At 48.1% G+C, this 26,054-nt stretch overlaps 3 protein-coding genes across 3 annotated transcripts in view; 1 reads left to right on the top strand and 2 right to left on the bottom strand.

Annotated features, from left to right (window-relative positions):
* The window catches only part of si:dkey-288a3.2 (protein phosphatase 1 regulatory subunit 37), a 33,729-nt gene extending 28,937 nt beyond the window's left edge, over positions 1 to 4,792 (top strand). The window contains 1 exon segment of the mRNA XM_068752022.1: positions 4,688 to 4,792. Within this exon segment, the coding sequence (XP_068608123.1) occupies positions 4,688 to 4,792 (105 nt within the window).
* Positions 4,793 to 8,615: 3,823 nt separating this feature from the next.
* ak7b (adenylate kinase 7b) lies at positions 8,616 to 17,912 on the bottom strand. Its single transcript, XM_068752463.1, has 18 exons — positions 17,817 to 17,912; positions 17,543 to 17,686; positions 17,362 to 17,470; positions 16,452 to 16,546; positions 14,956 to 15,066; positions 14,794 to 14,877; positions 14,407 to 14,495; positions 14,225 to 14,315; positions 14,075 to 14,152; positions 12,975 to 13,124; positions 12,773 to 12,901; positions 11,793 to 11,898; positions 10,349 to 10,477; positions 10,063 to 10,122; positions 9,666 to 9,863; positions 9,380 to 9,600; positions 9,059 to 9,217; positions 8,616 to 8,984 (listed from the first exon to the last, which is right to left on the bottom strand). The coding sequence occupies exons 1-18, from the start codon at positions 17,904 to 17,906 to the stop codon at positions 8,946 to 8,948; spliced, it is 2,082 nt and encodes a 693-aa protein (XP_068608564.1). The 5' UTR covers positions 17,907 to 17,912; the 3' UTR covers positions 8,616 to 8,945.
* Positions 17,913 to 18,902: 990 nt separating this feature from the next.
* galcb (galactosylceramidase b) lies at positions 18,903 to 25,256 on the bottom strand. Its single transcript, XM_068752462.1, has 17 exons — positions 25,112 to 25,256; positions 24,897 to 24,965; positions 24,761 to 24,824; positions 24,199 to 24,312; positions 23,969 to 24,108; positions 23,645 to 23,683; positions 22,585 to 22,715; positions 21,973 to 22,128; positions 21,520 to 21,644; positions 21,052 to 21,179; positions 20,867 to 20,956; positions 20,694 to 20,783; positions 20,477 to 20,621; positions 20,226 to 20,406; positions 19,958 to 20,121; positions 19,604 to 19,680; positions 18,903 to 19,298 (listed from the first exon to the last, which is right to left on the bottom strand). The coding sequence occupies exons 1-17, from the start codon at positions 25,241 to 25,243 to the stop codon at positions 19,155 to 19,157; spliced, it is 1,989 nt and encodes a 662-aa protein (XP_068608563.1). The 5' UTR covers positions 25,244 to 25,256; the 3' UTR covers positions 18,903 to 19,154.
* Between the last annotated feature and the right edge of the window lie 798 nt (positions 25,257 to 26,054).

The following is a 26,054-nucleotide window of genomic DNA, read 5'->3' as shown; positions in this document are numbered from 1 at the left end:
CTGAAGCAGATAGTTTCATTCATTTAGCAATTCTTCCAATGTTTCACGTTTGTGAAGTTGCCCCAAAGGATTTATCGAAAAGACGAGGTCTCATCTTAAAAATCAGTCTCTAATACAAAAATACAAGATTTAGCATTTTCTCTCTCCCAGTAAAAACTCAGATCACAATATTGTGCTGTTGGAACGAGCCGCTGAGCAGGCTGCAGGCTGCATTTCTGCTGCTTATTTATCGTTGAACAGGCAATGCTGAATGTGTTTGCAGTGCATGCGGCACAAGGAAGTGTTTATTAGGATGAAAATTATTATTGTTAGATGAAAATAACGAGTAAATATAAGAAAAAGTGAGTTTTAAAAGGAAAATGTGTGCGTGCTATTTGCTATTTATTTAATGCATTTGTTGAAAAGATCTCAATAAAAACTATTTAAAGAAGAGAACTACAAATACACTTCAGAAGATGTGACGTTGTTCAAATATCTAATTCAGAAATATTATCTGTCATTTAAAGAACGCCTATCTGGATTAACCGAAACCGATTCTTTCCTCTGATATCTGAGCAGATATTTGGTGAACAACAGTGACATCTTCAGTCGATGATGGGAGTCTGCAGACGGAGGACAAAGGTGTGTGTGTGTAGGTGTGTGTGTGTGTGTGTGTGTGTGGATGGATAATAATAATCTGTTCCAAAATCTGATTTTACCGTGTGAAAAGAGATTATATTTGTTTTGTTTAAAACGACGGCCGTCTGCTTCATTTTTTTCAATTGCAGACATACAATATTTAATAGTTACAAAGTTTGACTCATTTTGTAAAATTATAGATTTTATAGAAATAGTTGTCAACAAAGTAATTAATAGCAATTAATAATTGAAAAAGATATCGGTTTCATATAGAATACACACACCTATATAAGTTACATATATATATATATATACGCCCACCTCTCAGAGTATCACATGTACTCAGGAGATGTGTTCTTGCTGTTTTTACCATTCAGTAAAGAAATGAATAACTTACACACCTCCAAATCGAAGCGCTCGCATTGTTGATCGTCATCAGCGATATGACTCAAAAAGAGGACACAATGCGGCGCTCGCACAACACTTGAAGCCGGCGTCTGAGATGTCATTTACATATATTAGCATATAAAGTAATTGGCACAGATGCCAAGGAAGCAGCCGCAAACAGATTAATTGTCACCGAGCAGTCGTAGTGACATACTTAAAAATGAGCTCCTTTTAAGGCTCCAATTATCAGAGAATTTCCAAAGTAACCTTTTTTCATCAGAGATTCCCTTCCTACTGCTGTTGCTTCAAACACACACGCACACACACACACACACACACGCTCAGAGGAAGATAGACATGTAATATGCATAGTATCAGCATCCTAAATGTATAAATATTGTAAATAGCTGTCTGCCGTCTTTCAAGTTGCGCTTTGAAATCAGGCGGCGGTACATCCCGCTCTGAAAACGAGCACAGGCGCCCTTTTGTTTAGCCGGGACGACAACAAACAAAATTCTCTCACACACACACACTCATTGTGAGAATTCATAATGAATTTACACAGACAGAAATAAGACGTCCTCTGCCGCGGCGTCCATATGCTGCTTTCTTTCTTCTCTCTCTCCGCCGGTGAGATGAGGGACTCCTAAAAATAATCCAGAGGGGGTGAAACTTTATTGCACGCTAAGTGCACCCTGGCATTCCTGGAGGGTTAAAGACAGATTAAATGATTTGAATGGTAGAAAGATGAGATTATTAATCCAGCATACGAACCTGAGGACACTGATTGTCTTCTGCTGCCATCTTGCTGTTGGTTTTAATAAATCCTCTGGGCCTTGGCTTTTTAATATAAAATGGAGCTTTAATGTTGTTGTTGGGTCAGTCTAAGATAAATAAATGACACTTTTAACTCCTCCTCCTGCTCCTCCTCCTCCTGCTGCTCAAGAAAAACAATCACGGGAACCTTTTTTTGAATTTATTTTTATTGAACTTTATATGGCTGTCATAATTTCAGTCTGGAGCAGGAACCAAAACACACCAGGCTTGTTCCTGAATGTTCCTGAATGTTCCTGAATGTTCCTGAATTCCGGTTTCTACCTATTCAGACTCGGGTCCCACCCCGTCGCTCCAGAAAAACGTGCATCGGCTCTGCTTCGTCAGCAAAATGGATTAGAGCAGACCAGGTTATTCACACGCTGCGAACACACACCTTCACTATCAGCCATCAAAGATGTCTGCCGTCCCTGGTTGAAACACAATACATAACACACACACACACACACACACACACGTTTTGGATCGGCAGAAAATGGAGGAGAATGTGAAGAAAGAAATAATTGTGTGGTGACAAAAAAGGCGTTCCCCCTTGGCACCAAGTTGGGAAACAAGACTCGTGCTGACAGAAGGTGTGGATGGAAGTGTGTGTGTGTGTGTGTGTGTGTGTGTGTGTGCGTGTGTGTGTGTGTGTGTGGGTGTGTGTGTGTGTGTGGTGATGTGAGGCCCAACAATTAAAATTATTCAATGAGTATTTTTGTGTATGCATCAGTACCTGTTCACAGTACACTTATGAACATGTTTACGTGTGTGTGTGTCTGTGTGTGTGCGTGCTTTCGTGTGTGTGTGTTTATATTCCTTAATGACTTTCTAATTCAGGGCCAGCAGGAACCTGCCTTTATCTCTATTGGTTTAGTAGCAGGACAAACAAAGAGAATCTGTGGCCGTGGCACCGAGCCAGAGGAGGACTCAGCCGTAAAAGCACTTGTCCATCTGCGCCTCCTCCTCCTCCTCCTCCTCCTCCTCCTATGGGTGTGAAACGGCCTCCTCCTCTCTGTTGGTGGAGGGAAATTCAAAGCATCTTGATTACAAGCCGGGCCGTCGTCTCGCGTCTTCACACACCAGCAGGGCTCGGTGGGAGTTGGTGAAATGGCTGAAATGTTTTTTTTAGAATGGGGTGGCACAGTGGTTAGCACTGTTGCCTCACAGCAAGAAGGTTCCGGGTACGAATCCTTTCAGTGTGGAGTTTGCTTGTTCTCCCCGTGTCTGCATCTCGTTGACAAGTGGATGGATGGACGGATGGAGGGATGGATGGATGGAGGGAGGGATGGAGGGACGGATGGATGGATGGATGGAGGGATGGATGGAGGGAGGGACGGATGGATGGATGGATGGATGGATGGCCGGACGGATGACCAGACAAATACTTTAAAAGGGATGAGGAACATTCTGCCACTAAATTAAAAGAAAGAAATCCCATTGTAGAATATCAATAATCTTTATCATTAACAGTTGTAGTAGTACTAGTAGTAGTACTCGTAGTAACAGTAGTAGAACTTTCTAGAAACGTTTCTTTATAAAGTAAATTCAAAGTTGACAGAAGTCGACAGAAAACATCAGAGCTTAGGAAGTGTGTGTGTGTGTGTGTGTGTGTGTGTGTGTGTGTGTGTAGGGGGGAGTGATGTGTCTGGGGGGGTTCAGAAAACGGGGTACACTGATGATACTACATGCACACACACACACACACACACCTGCAGAAGGTGGCGTTGCTGTTCTCCATATGGCCATCTCCCAGCCATCCAGCCCCCGACACACCCTCTTCCAACGCCGAACCGACCCCTGGTGTTGGCAAAGGCATCTGTGTGTGTGTGTGTGTGTGTGTGTGTGTGCGTGTGTGTGTGCGTGTGCATGTGTGTGTGTGAGGCAGGCTGCTGCGTGCTGAGCGTGCCCTCCGTCATTCATGCAGAGCAGCCCTGTCCAACTGTCACTTCCTGACAGGCCGATAATCAATCTCTTTATTAACTGCTCTGCTGCAGACCGCTGCCGGGGGGGGGCGCGGAGGGGGGGAGATGTACTTAGAGAGGAGGAAGGGAGGAGAAAAGAGGAGAACATGCTGCTCCCGAGAGAAGTTTGGTTATTTCTGTGTTCTTTACAATCGTTTTACTGACTCTTTTTGGCTACGGGACGAATGCTAACATCTTTAGCTTTAGTGAAGACATCGGCTTAAAAAAAAACATCCAGCATATTTTCAAATCCATGTGGAACCTCAAGGTGGCCAGAGACTAGGATGAAGACTCGTCCAGAGTGCCCCCCCCCCCCCACGACCTTACAAATGTTTTTCAGCCGTGACCCGTCTCATATTGAACAGTCATGTTAGCGTCTATTGATCTGGATCGCTTTAAATAAAAATATGCTGTTTTCACTGACGGGCGTTGATGAATGACCTGCTGCTGCTGCTGTTTTTTATTTTTGGGCGGGGGGGGGGGGGTGATGCTGGGCTTCCCTGATGGCATCACACCATCATCAGAGCAATAATTTATGAGGCGAGAAAGTGCATCGTTGATTCTGGCAAGCAGAAGCTAAGCCGGCGTCAGCATACTGCATGCTGCTCTGTCCTCTGTCCTCTGTCCTCTGTCCTCTGTCTTCCCACACTTCATGTCTTTCTTCTGTCCCTGCACTTATTCCTTCTGGTTCTTCTGTCCACATTAGTTTAAAGGTGAAAAAAATCCCCGTCTCCTCAAAACAGGAAGTGTTCTGCGTCCAGACGCCAACGTTGTTGCTCCTCTGGTCAGTGAACTCTGGATGTGGAGAACAGGATCTAATAGTAACACATCTCAGTTAACGTGATCCTGTTTGAGCCACCCAAAGCCTTAATATGGTTCAATAATGTTTGTTCTTCTGTGATCAGCAGGACGAGCTCCTGACGGAGGCGGCGGCCAGGTTTCAGTCGGAGATTACCCAACGCTGCCGAGACAACGCTCGCCGCTCGCTCCTTGTCAAGTTAAACCTCTGAGACGTTGCCCACTGAAATCAGCAGAAGAGGCAACGTGACTGAACGAGTACACACACGCACACGCACACGCACACACACACACACACACACGCACACACACACACAATCCACTCGGGGATTCCATCACACAGAAACCAGGTTCCAGCGCCGCAGCCCAAACAGCTGACAAGGAGGTATATGGGAATAATAATTGTATCGCAAATACCGATGACCATAAAACTCCAAATCTGGGTAATAAAGGCGGAGAAGAACTCCCGAACGAAACGCCGTCCTCCCTGCTGCTTCCTGTCTAATGTTCCCGCTGAGCCGCTCACCACTTTCCATAAGGTAATTTTGCAAGCCCAATTCAGATGTGAATCACCTAGAAATGAAGATAACTACCCCCCCGCTGAAGTCCCCCACCATCAACCCCTCCCTTACTACAGCACATTAGTTTAGGGGCCCCATAGCATGCGGCGAGGGCATAGGGTGAAGGCGCCGCCATAATTAGCACACCTGGAGTAGACTGGCCCCGCTCCACCCACCAGAGCACACTCCATATTTCGTCTGAGCCAGGACTTGAACTGGTGACCTTCCGCTCCCGAAGTCACTGAGCCACCGCCGCCCTGTTGGCGGGGATGATCGGGCAGGCAGATGTTCAACAACGCATACAGCTCTAGTAAACATGGGGGAAGAAGTGTCTGTCAGGACGTCTGCACCAGCAAGCTGAACAATGGGTGGAGAAAGCCTCCTTTAACTCTCGCATCCATCACCCAGAAGCATCTCACACACACACACGCGCGCGCACACACACACGCACACGTCCTGCTGTTGGTGCTGTTTCCATCCGTTTGATGAGTTTCTGGCCGACGCTCTCAGCCTCCCTGCTGAATGCGTGGCTGGCTCTTCTGGTCTTCCTCCTCCTCTTCGTCTTTCCCCTTGTCAACACAATCCCTACATCCATCCGTCCTGAGGCGGGGGCCCGGCAGGGGCCACCTCGCCCCTTGCAGCCTCCTCTGGGTGTTCGCCGCCGGGCTGGTCCCCTTCCCAGTGCACACGCACGCGTTTATCTGAGGCTAACGGCGGGGAGCTTTGATTGATTGCATCAATGCTCCGAACCCACATCCTGTTACTCAGTTCTGCATCAGTTATAAACTTTATTGTGACTACTCACAAACGTATTCAGGGCATACGATCTGTAAACTAACACTTAGATCGTTGTCTTGTCAAACGGATTCGGATCCAAGTCAATCCTGATGTTGTTTTATGGGCCTGAAACTGGCTCATTATTCCGTAACTGAAGCTTTAATGTGGTTAATAATAGTCTACACCAGGGGTCCCCAAACCTTTTCCTGTGAGGGCCACATCACTTTTCCCTTCTCTGATGGGGGGCCGGGGTCAGTTTGTACAGGAAAAGTGTGATGATGGCAGGGGTGCCTAAACATTTAGGGGCCAAATGTGGAGGCAGGCTGTAGTTTAGGCTTCATCTCACCATCACAACTACACACAGTGACATGAATGGAGTGTCACACACGCAATGCCTCTCACACCCAAACTCAGTCTCTCTCCAGCACTATCAGGAAGTGCAGAGGTGAAGAACGACTGGATCAATCAGCTGATCCAATACAGCTGCAGAGGAGCAAACAACAAACCTCAAATTATTGTAAAAAACCCAAATGCTGCACGCCTTGGTTTTGAACCCAGGACCTTCTGGCTGGGAGTCGAGTGCGCTACCCACTACACCACCTAGATGTTATCCTATCGAGCGTTAGGATAAATAGACAGTAGCATTGTTGACTTTAGACCAGAGGCACTGGTTTTGAATCCAGTACGACGTCACCTGGTCGGAGACACGCCCACTCCACATAACACAAAAGGAAAAAGCACAACATAGCAACACAACAACACGCTGTGGTCTGAGATATCAACTTATTATTTGACAGGTACGACTTTAGTAATACCTCAAGTTTCCTCACCTATACGGTGGCGTAGTCGGTAGGGTTACCGGTCTACTGCCAGAGGAACTGGGTTCGCATCCAGCTGTGGGAGTGGGGGTGGAGTAGGGGCGGCAGGGCAGGCCCAGGGCCTTACCTGGGCGGAGTGAACTGGACCACTGGTCCACTCCACTCCGCTCAGGTGTGCCCTGGACCTACCCTGTTGCCCCTGCTCCATCTCATTCCCGTAGTGGGATTCGATACCAGGGCCATTTTGCCCCCCTCTACAGTGCTGCCAACTATGCCACCGTGGAGGTGAGGAAACCTGCCCTGTTATTACAAAGTAATTACTATGTAATAAGTTGATATTACAGAGCACCGGAACATTAACTTTCTGGCCGTATGTGACCATCATTAAAAATAAAAGGGAGGCTACTCATGTTGTATGGAAAGGAAAATAAGTAAATTCTATTTTGGGTCTCTGGTATTGTTCAGGGGGCCAGGCCAAATGTGGAAATGGGCCGGATCCGGCCCGCGGGCCGTAGTTTGGGGACCCCTGGTCTACAATGAAGACAAGGGGCGGCAGGGTGGCGTAGTAGTTAGCACTGTCGCCTCACAGCAAGAAGGTGCCTGGTTCGAATCCCATTTGTGTGGAGTTTGTATGTTCTGCACCTCCAGAAACATGGAATTTAGGTGAAGTGTGTGTGCGTGTGTGTGTAAACGTTAGACTTCATAATATGTCTCCTTCTGATCCTTGCATGATTATTAAAAGCTATAAGACTGATGTGAATCAGAACAACGAGGTCGTATCAAAACATTTCCTTCATTCATGTTTCGGGGTGGAGGTTCGGTTCTTCTTCACACTTATAGAAGGACAAGAGGGACAGTAGACGAGGAGACGAGGAGACCATAAATGTCCCACCAGATTGACATTGTGCTGCAGACTGGGAAGAGATGAATGACGACCCTCAGTCGGTAATTACTGAAGACTTGCTCATTAGTGGAGGAGAGGAAACAGACGCTCCTCATCCTCTCTGGAGATGGTTTGCTGGCTGGAATGACACGTGTCCATTCCTTACTGGGGAAATGGGGGGGGGGGGGGGGGGGGGGGGCTTCCGCTGTGGCTGTGCCAACTTTTGAGACAAAATGTTGGTACATCTCCGTGGACTCGGCGGTCCAGGTCTCTTTGTTTCGGGGTGAAGGCGCTCTAGAGTCTCTCTCCAGGGTGTGTACCCCCCCCCCCCCCCAGCCTCTCGCTTCAGTCAGAGGTTTTCAATTACGTTCATTCGGTTGATTACCTGCATGACGTGTCGGATGGGAGCAACGACGCAGAGTCTCAGGATCCAGCCTGATTGACCTCGACCCGGATGACTGAGAACCTACACACACACGTCTCGTGTAAAACAAGCGTAAAGTTAATTTAAATGCGTTTAGCATGTCGTTGCTGCCACCAGAGGAGCGCTGCATAGATAGAGGACTCCATGCAGTACCCTCAAAGCTGCATGTGCAGACATTTTTCATCAAAGAGGACATCACGCCTCAGTCGGTCCAGAGCATAATTATTCAGGCATGTCCAAGATAAATGTGTAAATAAAATTAAAAACAGTTTTACATTATTGAACTCCAAAGACCAAAGAGTGAAACCTGGAGAAACTTGAATATAAAAGTGTGTAAAACACGACGAATACCCAGGATTCCATTTGTCCTTTCATTGGCTTTGAGTGACGCCATCCTGGACTAAGACTGCCACCTAGTGGCGCGACGCTGCAAATCAAACCAGACTTCAAAAGTATTCTGTAACCCTCCCAGAAAGAAGAGACGTGATCGGATCACAGATGCGTTTATTCAAAATGGGCATGACAAAAAAAGAAAAGACTGATTACACCAATCCTGGTACAATAATAATTTATATATATATTACACAAATAAAAGTAAAGTTTCTCTACACAGCAATAAACAGAACTGAGCCTTTCTGAAGGAAGTACGGTTACTCCACGTTAATGGTTTATATTATTTACTGCTTCACAAATGGGCAAAGTACATTATATAATATATTATATACGTTTGCATTTATAAATTTGGTTTGAAGGGTCAAATCAGGGAAACGGTCCATTTATGTAGACAAGAAGCTGCATCGACTGGCTGGAAACGTGACGCCGTGGCAAACTGACAATACAAGGAAAGAAAAAACTCTAATCAATCAATGGAAGTAGAATTTACTGCATAAATAACCTCTACATTTAGTAATTATTGGGGTTATTCCTTAAGAGGTGCTCCGCCTGAAACAAACAAAGCAAAGGAGACGGTTTCAGTCAGAACGCAGCGAGGGGAGACGTGCAAAGAGCTTCCGTACCAGGAAGTCCACGGGGTCCTGTGATTGGGCTGCGCAGCATTCCAGAAGGCCTTGGGTCAGAATGGGCATGACGTGCGTCATCAGGTAGCTCCTCATGGGCGTCGACCGCTCCTCCAGCCGCTCCTCCTCACAGCGGCGCACCTCCTCCAGAGCCTTCGACTGAAACGCACGTCAGCGTATCGAACTTCACGTAACGTCGGATCATGCTGGTCCAGTGCGCGTCTGAGGGTTTGTGTTTTCACCCTAGTGGCTAGAAATGACCTCAGGAAGCAAATCCCTCCGCCTCCTTTTGTTAGGGTCGCATGGTTTTTCTAAACTCACCCACTCCTCCCATTGGGCAGCTCTGTGTCCGGCTTCCTCGGCCTCCCTCATCCTCTCCTCGGCCTTCTCCCGGGCCTCCGTCCTCATCCTGTGCTCCGCCTGCTTCCTCTTCTCTTCTCGCAGCTCTTGGCTGCCGGAGCCGTAGTTCCTGGGCTGGCCCAGCGTGTCGAAGACCTTCTGCATCAGCAGCAGGCAGTCAGAGTCTCCGCTGCCGGTCATCTCTGGAGGAGAGGAAGAAACACACAGCTTGTTTCAGCTCTCTCACACACACACACCGGCTGCTTACCCAGGTGCAGGGGGGTCGTGTCCAGCTCATCAAAGTAGTCGGCGACCGTTCGGTCCTCCAGCTCTCGCTGCCTGTAGCCGGCCAGTCTCCGGAGGAAGCGCTCCTGCTCGTAGCCGCGCTCCTGCACCACTTTCTCGGGGAGGTTAATCACGCGAGTCTTCAGGAAGTCGTCTGATGCGTCCAGACGCAGCACAAAGTCTGCGGCACAGACGGATCGGACACACACAAGCTCATCCTGGTTTTAAGAAGCGTGCGGACACTTTTGTGTAAAACTTGTGTAACTTGCTGACGCTTCTGTGATTGTACTACAGGTTGTACTACAGTGTTGAAAAAGCGCATTTAAACGCTGTGTGTGCGGGTTAGCAGGGCTGCTACGACCTCAGTGAACCCCACAGACCTGGAATAATCCTCTTGCTGCATGAAGACTCCGCTGACGCGCCGTCTTCGGATTCAGGATCTTCCACTGAAAACATACAGACGTGCAACTCTGGGAAATGTGCAGGACAGTAATACCTAGACACATACGAGTATAATCCGTCCCTGGGGAGAGCTCCGAACTCAAGTCACTCCTCTGTCAAATCAATGTTTCCCATATGAAGTAACTGAAAACACTTGAACCCGACCCGGTGGTCTGGGAACACACGAATCAGCACTAACGACGACGACTCGTGTCTCCGTCTCACCGTGGAAGAGCTCTTTGGCTTGTTCATATGTTTCGGGAAAGCTGTCCAAGACAAATCCCTGGTTTCTGCACGGGTTAGACGTCAGCTTGTCCTTCATCACCCTCACCAAGAGCTGGTCGTCCAGAAGACCTGGCGGGCGAATAAACCGGCGTTAATACTGGAAGCAGAAAACAAAGCCAGTTTAAGTTCAAAGCAAGTCGGCATCTCCACCTCTCGGTTATCGGCCGAGCCAGCGAGTTCCACGGTGTTCAAGTTAAAGCGGTCGTATCGAGCCCCCCCCCCATAGATCAGGGGTCCCCAAACCTTTTCCTGTGAGGGCCACATCACTTTTCCCTTCTCTGATGGAGGGCCGGGGCCAGTTTGTAGGAAAAGTGTGACGATGGCAGGGGTGCCTAAACATTTAGGGGCCGAATGTGGAGGCAGGCTGTAATTTAGGCTTCATCTCACCATCACAACTACACACAGTGACATGAATGGAGTGTCACACACGCAATGCCTCTCACACCCAAACTCAGTCTCTCTCCAGCACTATCAGGAAGTGCAGAGGTGAAGAACGACTGGATCAATCAGCTGATCCAATACAGCTGCAGAGGACCAAACAACAAACCTCAAATTATTGTAAAAAACCTGAATGCTGCACGCCTTGGTTTTGAACCCAGGACCTTCTGGCTGGGAGTCGAGTGCACTACCCACTACACCACCTAGATGCTACCCTACTGAGCGTTAGGATAAATAGACAGTAGCATTGTTGACGTTAGACCAGAGGCACTGGTTTTGAATCCAGTACGACGTCACCTGGTCGGAGACACGCCCACTCCACATAACACAAAAGGAAAAAGCACAACATAGCAACACAACAACACGCTGTGGTCTGAGATATCAACTTATTATTTGACAGGTACGACTTTAGTAATACCTCAAGTTTCCTCACCTATACGGTGGCGTAGTCGGTAGGGTTACCGGTCTACTGCCAGAGGAACTGGGTTCGCATCCAGCTGTGGGAGTGGGGGTGGAGCAGGGGCGGCAGGGTAGGCCCAGGGCCTTACCTGGGCGGAGTGAACTGGACCACTGGTCCACTCCACTCCGCTCAGGTGTGCCCTGGACCTACCCTGTTGCCCCTGCTCCATCTCATTCCCGTAGTGGGATTCGATACCAGGGCCATTTTGCCCCCCTCTACAGTGCTGCCAACCATGCCACCGTGGAGGTGAGGAAACCTGCCCTGTTATTACAAAGTAATTACTATGTCATAAGTTGATATTACAGAGCACCGGAACATTAACTTTCTGGCCGTATGTGACCATCATTAAAAATAAAAGGGAGGCTACTCATGTCGTATGGAAAGGAAAATAAGTAAATTTTATTTTGGGTCTCTGGTATTGTTCAGGGGGGCAGGCCAAATGTGGAGATGGGCCGTAGTTTGGGGACCCCTGCTAGATGGAAGTACCTCCCTGGTGCTCCATGCTGCCCTTCAGGCTGCTCAGCAGCTCCCGGGCTTCTGCTGCCGAGTCGTCATCCTCCGCATCCGGATCAGCATCGTCCACAATGTCACTCTGGAAAACAGGATCAGCGCTGAAGAACACTCACATCGAGAACACGTCGCTGCACGTGTGTATTCTCTCCAGCTAGTGTGTGTGTGTGTGTGTGCGTGTCTCGTGAGACGGTTTCGGTGATGGCCTCCTTCTAGTGCGTGTGTGTGATGATGATGAGGATGATGATGAATATATTTATTAGATTGACTGTACTTGTACTCTAACATTCTAACAGTAGAATGTATTACAGTACAAGTACAGTCAAAAATCCTGTCTAAAAGGAGCATTTCTAAAAAGCCCTTGCGGTCTTGTTTCCGTTGAAAGTCCTTCGTACATAAATCATCGACATTTAACAATACAAATAAACTAATATTAAATTATTCCACAGATGCAAAATAACAATAAATTACAAAGACACTTAATATGTGCAACGTAGGTGGACAAAAAAGGGGGGGGGGGGTTTGATCCGGAGAGAGTCGTGATGACTATCTCCGTTTCTGCCCCTTAAAGGTGTATTTTTAGGGCCGTTTTGAAGGAGGCCAAAGAGGTGCATGTTTTGAGGGCGGGAGTCAAACCGTTCCACCCTTGGGGGGCAGTATTGTAAAAAGATGATTTACCCATGTTAGTCCTATAGGAGGGGGTAATCAGGCTGTTGTTTGAGCTCCCTCTAGTGGTGTGGCTGTGGGTGTCACTACATCTTTGGAGGTGTTTATTCAGGTATGCAGGGATTGAGGGGACTGAGGGCAGAGCTGCATTGACTATTTTAAATGCCAATCCCATTTTGAGTTGTTTAACCCTGTCTTCTACCCTGAGCCATTCTAGGCTAGCAAAATGTCCAGGAGGGGGGGGGGGGGTCATGGGCCCCGTGCGTGTGTGTGTCTCGTGAGACGCTCACTAGTCGTGAGACGGTTTCGGCGATGGCCTCCTTCGCTGTGATGTAATGCAGCTTGTAGAACCTGCTGATCTGTTCGCACACCGAGCTCTTCCCCACCGCCGGAGGGCCCAGCACACACAGTCGTAGAGGCTGGGGGGGGGGGAATCGGTGCATGGATTAGCAGCACTAGTGCGGTCCCCCGCCCGGGACCCGCTCTCACTACCTGCAGCCCCCTCTGCTGTCGGTATTCCTCCACCACCAGCTCGATGTTCTCCACCAGACCAGACTCGCACCGCCAGTCGACGGCGAGCAGCTGCTTCACACGGACGCCGTCCAGGCGAAGGTTGACGCTCATGGAATCAATTTCCATCACCTGTCAGGGATGAAATATCATGGCTTAAATTACACCCCCCCCCCCCCCCCCCCCCCTTTATTCTGGGAGTGAGATGAAGAGGATCGGTATCTATCGCTAACCAGGAAGTAGCGTGCAGCAAACACAGGATCAATCGCCTCATCGAGACCCAGTCGAGACGGGGCGGGATGAGAAACATGCACCGAAGTAGAAGAAGCAAACATGAGCTGCTGCTTCAGGAGGGACAGACGAGTCCGAATCGCTGCAGGAACGACTCGTTAGGACTTCAGGAGGGACAGACGAGTCCGAATCGCTGCAGGAACGACTCGTTGGGACTTCAGGAGGGACAGACGAGTCCGAATCGCTGCAGGAACGACTCGTTGGGACTTCAGGAGGGACAGACGAGTCCGAATCGCTGCAGGAACGACTCGTTGGGACTTCAGGAGGGACAGACGAGTCCGTATCGCTGCAGGAACGACTCGTTGGGACTTCAGGAGGGACAGACGAGTCCGAATCGCTGCAGGAACGACTCGTTGGGACTTCAGGAGGGACGGACGAGTCCGAATCGCTGCAGGAACGACTCGTTGGGACTTCAGGAGGGACAGACGAGTCCGTATCGCTGCAGGAATGACTCGTTGGGACTTCAGGAGGGACAGACGAGTCCGTATCGCTGCAGGAACGACTCGTTGGGACTTGTTCACTGCATCATTCATCTGTTTGTTTCCGGTCTGCAACACTTTCAGCCCAAATCTCAGCCGCTGCTCCTGAGATTCCCGTCATCAGCGACGAGAGACGAGGGAATGGAAGAGGAGTGACGATGACTATAACGGGGTGAGAGGTCGACCCAGGAGGACATACGTGGACGTAGTGTGGGAGGACAGGGTGAATTGGACAGCGGTTGCTGTGGCGACCCTTCACGGGACAAGGTGAAAGTACTCTAGTAGCTCATAAATATAAGAACGGGTACACACACTGAGGTCTTTGACGAGGAAGGCGTCCTCAAAGGCTCTTTTCTGGACTCTTCCTGGTCCCAGAGTCGAGGCAATAGTCTGGAGACAAAGCAAACGGTACCAGAACGGATTTAATAAGACACGGGATTCGTCGTCTGGGGAGACACACACCTTCACAATGTCCTCCAGGGTGTTGTAGGAACTGTCCACCGCCAGCAGGTAGTACGGCTTCGGCTGATGTCCAATCACTTTCTGAATCACGCTTAAGCAAACCACACAGAAGTACGGACTTGAAACAGCAGTCCTGTTGCTAGGACAACGGGATCACAGAGGGCGGTACAAGCGTGTCCGACCTCGCCAAGTCGTGGAGGTGAATCGTCGGAACGATGTTTCTGCCGTCTCCAAACACGGGTATCTCTTTCTCCCGTCCCAGCCACGATGTCTAGTAATACACAGATAAGGAAAAGAGCAGATTTTATATTCTAGATCAGACTGGCGTTGCACTCGCCACCTAGTTTGTATATTTTATAACACAAAGATGGATTTCTACATACCTCCCCACTTATATTAGCATAAATACTACTACTAAATCAAATACTACTAGCTATTGGTGCCCAACCTTAGTATAATTTGGAAATGGCCAGAGCCCCAGCGGAACCTCACGTATCAGAGACCCAGTGATAAATAAAATACAAATTAAGACAAATTAACATTTGACAATAGCGCCACCTTCATCCGACCTTGAAGAAGAAGTGGAAGAGCTGCTCCCCCATCCCGTACTGAAGTCCTGAGGCCACCACGTACGTGGCAAATAGTGTCTTGTTCTGAAAGCAGACGGCGTGCAACAGTCACGCCCGGCTCCTCCCCTTCATCGTGCAACAAACCGGGAATTTCAAACGGACAGTTTTGCCCATCTTGACGACCCTCTTCTCCAGTTCGATGTGTTGTTGGAAGTTGGGATGTGCTCTTCTTCTCCAGAACAGCTCATCGGTGAGAGGAAGATCTGGATCCTCCTGTTGCAGAATCCAGAAAACGGCATCAAACAACGTCCCATTTCCTCCCGCTCCCGTTGGGACGCTGTTAAAAAAACAAATCAATCATGTTGCTACCAAATAATCTGGATTTTCCCCATTTGCTTATATTTGGAGGCTTTAAAAAAAAACACATCTTGCAAAAGGTGCATTAAATGCACTCACCAACAATCAAAGTCATAAAGTCCGATGTGAACCATCATGAAAAATGTATTCTGGATCTGATCCAGAATGAGGTCAGGAAAAAAATATTACATTTTAGCTTTTAGCAAATTGTAACTCCAATAAGGAGGGAATGAGCTGCTCGGCGGAGGTTTGTGCTCGCAGATGAAGCGGCGCACCCTAAACCGTGAGCTGCAAACGGCCCCCGTCACTGGACAATCCTCACGCTCTTTTCAATATAGGTGCATTTCCTCATGAGCAGCTGTTGATGGAGCACAAATGGAGGTGATAGATGGCAGGGGTGCCTAAACATTTAGGGGCCGAATGCGGAGGCAGGCTGTAGTTTAGGCTTCAAAGAATATGCACGCTGCACGCCTTGGTTTCGAACCCAGGACCTTCTGGCTGGGAGTCGAGTGCACTACCCACTACACCACCTAGAGGTTACCCCACCAAACATTAGGATAAATAGACAGTAGCATTGTTGACTTTAGACCAGAGGCACTGGTTTTGAATCCAGTACGACGTCACCTGGTCGGAGACACGCCCACTCCACATAACACAAAAGGAAAAAGCACAACATAACAACACAACACCATAGCAACACAGAACAACACAACAACACGCTGTGGTCTGAGATATCAACTTATTATTTGACAGGTACGACTTTAGTAATACCTCAAGTTTCCTCACCTATACGGTGGCGTAGTCGGTAGGGTTACCGGTCTACTGCCAGAGGAACTGGGTTCGCATCCAGCTGTGGGAGTGGGGGTGGAGTAGGGGCGGCAGGGCAGGCCCAGGGCCTTACCTGGGCGGAGTGAACTGGACCACTGGTCCACTCCACTCCGCTCAGGTGTGCCCTGGACCTACCCTGTTGCCCCTGCTCCATCTCATTCCCGTAGTGGGATTCGATACCAGGGCCATTTTGCCCCACTCTACAGTGCTGCCAACTATGCCACCGTGGAGGTGAGGAAACCTGCCCTGTTATTACAAAGTAATTACTATGTAATAAGTTGATATTACAGAGCACCGGAACAGTAACTTTCTGGCCGTATGTGACCGTCATTAAAAATAAAAGGGAGGCTACTCATGTCGTATGGAAAGGAAAATAAGTACATTTTATTTTGGGTCTCTGGTATTGTTCAGGGGGCCAGGCCAAATGGGCTGGATCCGGCCCGCGGGCCGTAGTTTGGGGACCCCTGACTTACAGAGTCCACGGGTTTACTGTTAGCCCACGTCATCACCGTGGAGATCAGGAGGAACGTCTTGGGTCCAGAAAAACGGCTCATTTCGTTGTGGAGAGCTACAAGAGAGAACGGAACAACGTTAGCACAACGATGACGGTAACGATGACGATGTGGGCGGGTTTCTCCTTACTGTCTTCAGTAGCGTATTTATATGCAAGTAATATGTTTACAGTGTAGTTATTTGTTAGCAGGTACCCAAATTACACAGAAATGATCCTCAATACAGGAGCTGCTGACCGGATGAGAAGCATCATCAGCCAACAGGGAACCTGGAGACTAGCAAAGAAGTCCCGGTAACTCCGATCAGCCAATGGGGGACTCCGATCAGCCAATGGGGGACTCCGATCAGCCAATGGGGGACTCCGATCAGCCAATGGGGGACTCCGATCAGCCAATGGGTGACTCCGATCAGCCCGGATGGGCCCGGCCCTGACCTGGTACAGCTCCTGCAGGTCGACCGGGGGAGCGCCTTGCTGCACGAGGTCGCCGTACCCTGGAGTCGCTTTTATGCTTCACAAAAATACTCTAACGTGTAGAGCTGCCAAAACGTGCTTTTTACTCCGTGAGAATTCCTCACACTGATTATTGTTTGACGACTTGGTCTTCCTCTTTCCCCACGACCCTTAAATAACAGAAACCATTTACAAAAAGGCTTTAAAAAACACTTTAAAAATACTAGATTAAAATACCAAAATACTAGATAAAAAAAACCCCATTATCCCACCGTCACTGTCATGTATTAAAAAACGCAAGAATTGCTTACAGCAGAACGTTCCGGCGTCTTAGAACACGACTGAAGTTAGAACACATAACCCGGTTAAATTGTTTATTTCAAATGGACCAATACCAATCAATACCACAGCTGCTTTACCTGAAAGTGCCCAGGAGGCCTCTTCCACCTGCTCAGCATGCTGGGTAATGTTGTAGACGATGACGTCACAGTCCATCAGCTTGAGAAGCAGCTCATCCCGGCTCAGCCGCTTCCAAAACAATCGGGAGTAAATGTTCCTCACCGAGAACTCCATTCAGAGCTCACACCTCTAAGTACTTACAGAATACACCTCGGCCACGTGGGAGCCGTCCTCCGTGACGTCACGAGCGGTTCCGACAACGTGGACCGCGCTGTGGCGGTCTGACGTCACTCTGTCGCCCTCAGTTTCAGGATCGGGAGCCTCGACCCCGTGTTGGGACAGAAACTACAGACCGGAAGATGCTGACAATAAACAGCTGAGCCAAGATGGCGTCCAGACAAGCGGCTAAGCTAGCAAGCTGCCTTTAGCTTAGCAAAGTTGATGCTGACGTCATACCAGGAAACATCGTGTTTACCTCGGCGATATATTTGGACGCGTAGGAATTTATGTTGTTGATGAAAAGTCGTTTCGGTGCGAGTCCGGGCTGCTCCGCGGCCTCCGCCATGTCAGCCTGGGTGTCTTTGTTGTTGTCGGCGTCCCGTTGTCATGGGGATAAGATGGCCCAATCACAGCAGCGCGACGGGGCGTCACCTTCGGGCCATGGAATAAACCTGATATCCCCAAATTAAAACGTTCATATAAAACACTTGTGAATGTTTGAACCTCACAATGGAGGATATTTTAGGTTTAATTAAAATATTTGTATTTCATATTTAACACTTGTCTCTGTAACACTTCCATAAAGTTTTGTAAATCCTTTTTTTGTTATATATATATATATCCAGTCTTTTAAACACTGGATACATATCAGTACTCTGTAGTATTTTAACATGACTATCAGTACTGCTTTTCCAGTCCAGCTGTATTTTAAGCAATACAAAATGAGAACACTATTGACTGGCTAAATAAAAGTTCAAAGTAAAACACTCAGACAAAATTACAGACTGGACTGGCCCAGTCGACCTCCAGAACACTGGCGAGGGGCCCCCGAGCCAGGCCGAGGCCTGCCCCAGGCGGTGCCCCCTCCACGTTACAGGGTCCCTGTCGTGTGTGTATTTGTTTAGATGAAGATGCAGCTTCATTGTGTGTGTGCAGCATCAACAAAAATATAGCTTTCCTCTTTGAAGCTTCAGTAAATGAGCGACGATCAGGGAGCAGTTTGGAGGCGACGCATTATTACAGCCGCATTTCTGCGTCCGTGACACTGATGACACACTCCTGCTGTACCTATTTAATCTCAAAGCAGTCATCTGAAGCAAAAAGGCTCCACCAGACAGTTCCTTGAGCTTTGTCTTTTAAATAAACTGCTGAACATCACGTTTTAATTATTATCTAATTATTTTCTTTGTGGTCATCAAGGATTTGTTTTTTGTTTTCTTTAAAAGCAAGTGACAGCACTTCCCAACGTGACGGACGCACAATGCTGAACGTTAAATACGACGTCCAGGTCTGTGTCAGATTCCTTGATGTAAATTAAAAACACACAAATCATTCCTTCAACAATTTAAACAACTTTTATTTGGACCATTATTCACATGAATACTGAAAAGAAAAATAAGAAAAAGAAAACCATTAAAATCTTTTAATTATATTATAATAAAACGTAGTGAAAAATAATTTATTAAAAACAATTTCAAGTGTGCAGAGCATTAAATTACATCATGAAGCCTCTTGTTGAATTCCACCTTAGATTTTCAAACTAAAACATTGAGATAGCGCCCCAAAGTGTTCGTCGATACGCCGATCACTCCAATCATTCCGCCGCCACAGCAAAGTTGTCAAACTGAGCCAGTTCAAACGTCCGCGTTCCGATGGCGACCCAGCCGGTCTTCGGGTTCAGCACCACGGCGCTCTTCCACAGAGAATACCCGTTCAGCAGCCCTGACGCGTACTGGCCCTGCAGACGGAGGTATTCACGGACAGGATGCAGTAACCGGTTTTACTACATGCACGTTCTAACTTCAACAGATGCTGCAGATTATCCGCTTTCTCATCCTGACAGTCGCATGTTTGCCGGAGGTTCACTTTAACCTCGCGTTGCTCCCTGGGTGCTGTAAGGACTACGCTACCCACGACTCCACGGGGCGGGTCCCACACAAGAACTGATTTGTCAACAGGGACAATAAATGTATACTTCAATACCGACATCGTGTTATCGTGTGGCTAAATCCAGGCTATCAAGAACAGGAAGCCTTCCCGTACCTTCACAGTGAGGGACAAAGTGTTCCAGCCATGCGCTTTGGTACCAGACTGTCCCTCTGCGAGGACCGTCTGTCCAGCTGTTGACAGGAAGCAATGACACAGATATCAAGGCGTGCCGGAAAGAGGCGCAGCATTACGCCAAAAGGGCCTGGGTCAAGTTTGACAGTATTTAAATGAGCTTAAAATGTTTTATTTAAATGTACTTAAAGCATAAAACTTGTGATGTAATGTAACGTAGCATGAACATTCATTTTGTTCAAAGACACTTGAAAGTGAAACAAATGTGCAAACTTCAAAGCCTCTTGGTGTCTATTGGCTTGCTACGACTGCCGTGTTTCCGTGACAACTACAGACCGAGATCATTGGTGACTTTGTATGTGCCGTCTGCAAACACCCAGAAGAAGACGCCGCTAGCGGTGCGGATGGCCTGGCCGCCTCTATCCACCCTGGCCGCGACGAACGCGCCACCAGACCGGACGTTCTCCACGTAGACGTCACACGTAACGGTCAGGTTCTGCCTGGAAGGTAGGCAATGAAAATATACGATGAGTTTTGTTGAGTGGGGGCACAAATAGAACTTCCTCCTGGGATCAATAACCGTGATGAAATGCGATCGTCTCACCACTGATAATCTCCGATCACGCTGACGGTCTGGTCCGCATCGGCTGCCCAGGTGATGGGCCTCTCAGTCAGAACCTGCCGTAAGGTGAACACATGCGGCCCGGGGTCAGACAGGTTGCTGTGGTACTCAAACACCCCCGTCTGGTCCGCGAAGTGTGGAGCCTCTGAGAAAGGAGGGTTTCCTGGACCGGGAGAGACACGTTTCACTTCCAAGGATTAGGAGCGCAAGGATTACGGGCGGCGCGTACTCACGAATATTAAAATCATCCTCGTAGACCTTAGGGAAGCTAGCAGAGGCAGGGGGTTCTGGGTAAGTGCCCTTCTGTCCTGTTGTAAGTGTTGTCAGTGTGTAGACCTCATCTTCATCCAGACGCAAGGTGAACGACCCATCCACAACCTGAAACCACCACAAACAGGTTGCGAGTGCAATGGCTCCAGCCGCTGCGTGGCGCTAACATTCTCCGGTTACCTTTAATGCTGGCAGCTTCTCAAAGAAGGACGGCTTATTGGTCTCAAAACCAAACTGCGACCGCCATACTTGGAGTTCTTTGATGGAGACCTGTGAGAACAGGTAGCCGTGAGCGGGACAAGCAGGACTCTTTACCTTCAGGCAATTATGATGTGGACTGAAAATGAACTTACGAAGGACCCCTTCATCTGGAAAGTTGCATTCTGGGCAGTCAGATTGAACCGGGGGAGTGGAGGTCTTATGCACACTGAATGGTCATGAGTCTGAAAAGCAAATGATAGACGGATTAGGAGTTTAGATTCATATGAACACCGATAGAAACCGAAAGTAAAAGCCACAACAAGAAACCTGAACTTGCCATGGTTTCTATGACAACTGTGAGGTTTCCTTTCCCATCAGTTAGCGCTACATAACTTCCGCCTCGTTTCAAATGTCCAACGGTGTGCAGGTAGGTCCATCCTGGCTGAGTGAACTGTGTGGTGTGGGCTAGAACAAACACAGCACGCCATTAAGTCGCTCCTAGGTTGCGTTTCTTATTTGTAAACAAGCCATCCATTGGTGTTGCTATGGTGATGCTATAAGGGCCACCAGCATGCTGGGTGCTGCTGTGGCACACAGGATAAGATAATCCCGCTTCACGGAACGCTCGCATGTTTGAAACTTAGCGCTGCTGTTTTTAGTTCAGGAACCGGTAAAGCGTCAGATCTGACAAATTTCGAATGTAAACAGTTCAGAAAATGTAAAATTTACGTAAGAGTATTAACAAATCCTGCCCAAAATGGCAGCTTTTTTTTTTCTGTGTCGCGGTGCAGCATCGAATGCAGACCTGTGATCCAGATAGGGGACTCCACCACATAGTGGCCGCTCCAGGGCTCCTCGGCAGTCATGAGCCCATCCCTGCCGAATGGCAGATCCTCATAGTAGCTCGCCACCAGGTTCCAGGAGATGGTGCTAGAGCAGGAATCACAGTCTTCAACCAGGAAGTTGTGTGTTACATAACCTGTACAAGAACCTGCTCTACCTTGAAGCCAGCAGCACAGGCAGGAGCGGTCGAATTACAGACTGTGTGCAAGGGGCAACACATTTGGGTCCAAAGACACCGGTGTGCCCAGGCACTACATTTATATTTTATATAACAACTGCATACAAGTTACAACCCATTCCTCACAAGTTAAATCACCAAATGAATAGCTGACACTATGAATTTCTAAAAGACAAAATTCCAGTTCTAATGAAATAAACACACTTCTTCCTTTATGCCCTCTCGTCTTGCCCTTACGCAGTCATGAAACCGTTGACGTAGTTCTGGTTGAGGATGCGAGCCCAGCAGCCTCCGCCTGTGCCGTTGTTGAAGGTGCTGTAGTCCTCTGATGACCACAGCTTCTTCTGGGTCTTTAAGGCATCTGGCACCGTGTTGGTCCCTGGGTAGTGGACCCTGAACAGCACACAGAATACACGCTCAGTATAGTTTTAAAATCAGAACAACGAAGGAAGGAAGGCCCAATAAGGAGGAACAGATGTAAACATTCAGTTCATACTCTACGTCGACGACTACCTGCGCTACATTTCTCACGTTGCCCCTTTTGCAACATGAGAAATGTCCAAGTTCCCTCAGATTTAAGTTTTTAAATAACAACACATTTGATCGATCTGATAGAAAGTTGAGGCTCGATTTCAGTTCACCATCACGACACGGATCTGCGTACGCTGAAAACACAGATGTCGAGGTCGAGTTACATTCAAGACAAACTGGTTGAGCGACAGACGAGGCCTGCTGAGAGACTAGAAGGCCCGCCCCCATCAGCCTGGGAGCTGACAGCACATATAGGTGCAATAGTGCCGTACGTACGGTGCCTCTGAGGCGTGGTAACAGCAGTGGGCGGGGTCCTACCCTATCACATCCACTGCTCTGCTGAGCTCTGGGTCTAGCAGCAGAGACAGGGTAATGGGCTCCCACAGGTTGTCGCTGGCTACGATCCCGACCCGCTCCAGACCCGCCTTATCCAGAGTGTAACGCAGCAGCTGGTGCAGCCCGACCGTCCCAACAGGAACACAGAGAGCACAGGAAGACACGCTCACAACTCTGACAGGGTTCACCGCCGTTCCCTCTCCTATCGGCCGGGACCGTCAGACCGTCCGACCGGGGCATCGAGCTAGTTTCAAATAGAAGATGTTAAAAGTTTGACATGAGATGCTCAACATTTATTGTGGAGAGCGACTCTTGAGTCATGTGAAACTGTGTCCTTCCTGAATTTGCAGATCGCTTCGACCACGGATGATTTGTGTTACTTGAAAGCGTCTTACTTTTTTGCAGCCTTTAACGCACCGCCAACCGACACACTCAGTATCAAATTACTAGCATTAAATGCATATATCCAAACTAGACTGTAACTTTTCCGAGCTCGTTTGCGCTACAGGAGCGTGCATTAAACATCAACATCAGAAAAACAGCCACAAACATTCAGCTGTGTCCAACCCGAGAGCTTCAGATGTGTAATCGGACCCAGTCCCAGCTGTCCAGGCGGGGACACTCCCCTATCCAGTGGACGTGTCACCACCTGACTGTCACACGTCCAGTCAATCATTTGTGTGAGATCACACCGCCCGGAAGTTTCCGTTATAGCTGCAACCTCCTGACTTGGCGCCGACTTTACTTACCCAATCACCTCTACGGAATCATTGAGGTGAGGGTCAACGTTCAGAGAATTGGCGATGCTCCAATTGCCGTCGGCCGCAATGATGCCGACGCCAGACAGGCCGACTTTATCCAGCGTGTCTCGGAGCACCTTGGCAACAAAGACACGCTCTCAGAGATCGCAATCGAGAGCTTGAATCATCCGAAGAGTCGCGTCTCTCATGTGGGACACAACTCAATGCTGGTGGTTGGTTTTCACCCATTATTAATACGTCATGCCAATCGATCAGTCAATGAGGGAGTAAGGATATATTACCTTGATGTAACCGATGTCAAAGCTTCGCTCATTCCAAATCTAAAATGAAAGCAAATCTTAGTCGCACATCTCTAATCACGTCGTTTATAATTCATGCAAAAGGTTTAACTCGCAGCAAGACTGAAACCCGAGGGAGGAAGTTCACCTGCAGGACGGCACGCCCCCATTTACAACAGTCTGCAAATAATTTAAACATTTATTTTTCTCCAAGTGTGTGCTAATCTGTAAAGCCAAGGCCAGAATTCGTGTTGCCCCTTCAGATTGAATACATAAAGCCCTCTTTCTGGTGCGCATGGCATGAAATAAAAGCGAATGCGCATGCACCCCAATGTACTGGATGTCCAGGTCATGGTACTTCTTGGCCCCGAGGATCCAGTTCACCACATACGCCGCGGTGACGTCCGGGAAGTCGTACGGCCAATTCTTACCGCGCCCCACCCAGCCAGGAAACGCCCAGGGTAAGCCTAGGTGAAGATAAACACGGATCAATGATAATAATCAACACTGTCTGAGAGGATTTAGGGAGCGAAGTCCAGACTTAAACTGGTTCCGACCTATGAGGGTGATGTTTGGATTCCTCCTCTTGGCTTCTTTCATCAGCCACCACTCGTAGCCTCGGAAGTAGTTTTCATCATTCTCGTGGCGCATGTGCGAAGGTTCGGTTCCATCTTCAAAGAAAAGAAAAGAAAACATTACATTTTGAAGTAATAATATTTAAATTCTTTATTTTTTTACAGTGTGATTAAAGTACCCACTGACATTTTAAAATGTAACTAGAAAAGCATTATATTCACAGCATCGCAAACATGACCTTTGACATTTTGTGTTCCACTGCTAAACTGAGGGATTTGATCCTTTCAAATACCAAATGTGACTATTGATTATTTGCTCTTTGGTTCTTTGTCCTGACAGTATCAGGGTCAACCTTTGATCAAAGAACCCTTTCAAGTCACTCTTGCTTGTTCAAAAAACAAACAATTCATGAGACAATATCTTAAAATAGATAATCCAATTAATTTCAGGGTATTTAGGAATATCTCTGATATAAATTAGGACTTCAGCTCCTCAAACGTTGAATTAAATGAATTAAAGTAGGTCCCAGTAAAGAGGACTCACCGGTGGTTTGAGCATCCCCTCCGATCTCTACCTTCAGGATGTGCAGGGAGGCTCCGAAGTTCGGCTGAGAGCACAAACAAACAGTCAACTCCCTGTTTTGAACTCGGTTTCATGAATGACTCGGAGCAGGACGCACCTTGAAGAGGAAATCCAGAACGCGGCTCCGGAAGGGCTCCGCGTAGCTAACCAGCAAACGGGAAGTCGCCTGAACGAGCCAGGAAGAGGAATGTTCGAGTAGAAAGACAACAACAACAACAACAACAACAACAACAACAACAACAACGACGACGACGACAACAACAACAACAACAACAACAACAACAACAACGACAACAACGACGCTGAACTCACCCCTCCGCCACTCAAGCCTCCGATCCCGTCGAAGACTCTTCCCAAACCTCGTTTGTCGTCCAGGAAGTAGGTCTGAGAAGAGCCGAGATTCGAACACAGCCCGAGAGCGGCGAGCAGCAGCACGCAGCCCATCGCGGTCCTCCGATGCCCCGGAAGGTCAGCTCTGTGTGTGCGTGGAGTGGAGGCTCGCGCCGGAGATGGGGGGCACGTGACAGCAATGCTGACGTGTCACGTGATCTCACAGGAAGCTTGCAACCTCAGCGCAGTGGGCGCCATTACTAAGTGTTGGAGTAGTTAAAAAGTAAACGGCATCACACACATAAGTGTCCATAAAATACTTGTTTCTGGGCCAAAGCGGAAAACTTAAAAATTGACATGACCAGAAAAATGAGCTCAATGTGACATTGTGGATAATATTATTTGGAGGCAATTTTCTTTATCCAGTATTACAGAGAGACAAAGTAATAAACAGAAAGAGTTGATACATCTGATGAAAGATGAAAGCTGAGAGGTGGGGGTCGATGCAAGGTGTGTTGGAAGCCGTGCAGGTTCTCAGTTATCCAGGTCGTTGGAGAAAGAGGCCAACGTGTGTGTTGTATCTTCTTCAAAGTAACATGCTGCCCTCTGCTGGTGAGTTTCCTTCTGTGCACGACAGTGATTTCAAGGAACCCAACTGTTAAAGTGGAGCGACTGTCTGGCCTTCACCAACAATATCCGTGCAGGATCGATTCCATTCTGATTTGACCCATTTCTATGGATTCCATTTTCTTGTGACACTTTGAAATGAGGAAGACATTTTCTAAGCTCTAACAGACTGAGGAGAAGTTCCAGGTCACAAGTAAGACCTTGAAGCATGAGTATGAGTTGTTATTGTCAATCAGGTCAATATGTGTGTGTGTGTGGATTGTTTACAGGGGCCCACTATAGGGTATAAAGTGTAATG

The sequence above is a fragment of the Brachionichthys hirsutus genome, chromosome 18 (assembly GCF_040956055.1).
Source record: "Brachionichthys hirsutus isolate HB-005 chromosome 18, CSIRO-AGI_Bhir_v1, whole genome shotgun sequence".
NCBI classification, from domain to species: Eukaryota; Metazoa; Chordata; class Actinopteri; order Lophiiformes; family Brachionichthyidae; genus Brachionichthys; species Brachionichthys hirsutus.
The sequence above is the reverse complement of the archived record's forward strand: the minus strand, read 5'-3'. Positions and strand labels throughout refer to the sequence as shown.

Coding starts and splice junctions, on each gene's coding strand:
- ak7b (XM_068752463.1), bottom strand. CDS start 17,906: ATGGCGGAGGCCGCGGAGCAGCCCGGACTCGCACCGAAACGACTTTTC. Junction 10,123..10,348: donor AGCCAAAGAGCTCTTCCACG/GTGAGACGGAGA, acceptor TTTCAGTGGAAG/ATCCTGAATCCGAAGACGGC. Junction 9,864..10,062: donor CAGCAAGAGGATTATTCCAG/GTCTGTGGGGTT, acceptor TCTGTGCCGCAG/ACTTTGTGCTGCGTCTGGAC.
- galcb (XM_068752462.1), bottom strand. CDS start 25,243: ATGGGCTGCGTGCTGCTGCTCGCCGCTCTCGGGCTGTGTTCGAATCTC. Junction 21,645..21,972: donor GTCAACGGTTTCATGACTGC/GTAAGGGCAAGA, acceptor TTCCTGCTCTAG/CACCATCTCCTGGAACCTGG. Junction 20,622..20,693: donor AGAAGCTGCCAGCATTAAAG/GTAACCGGAGAA, acceptor TGGTGGTTTCAG/GTTGTGGATGGGTCGTTCAC.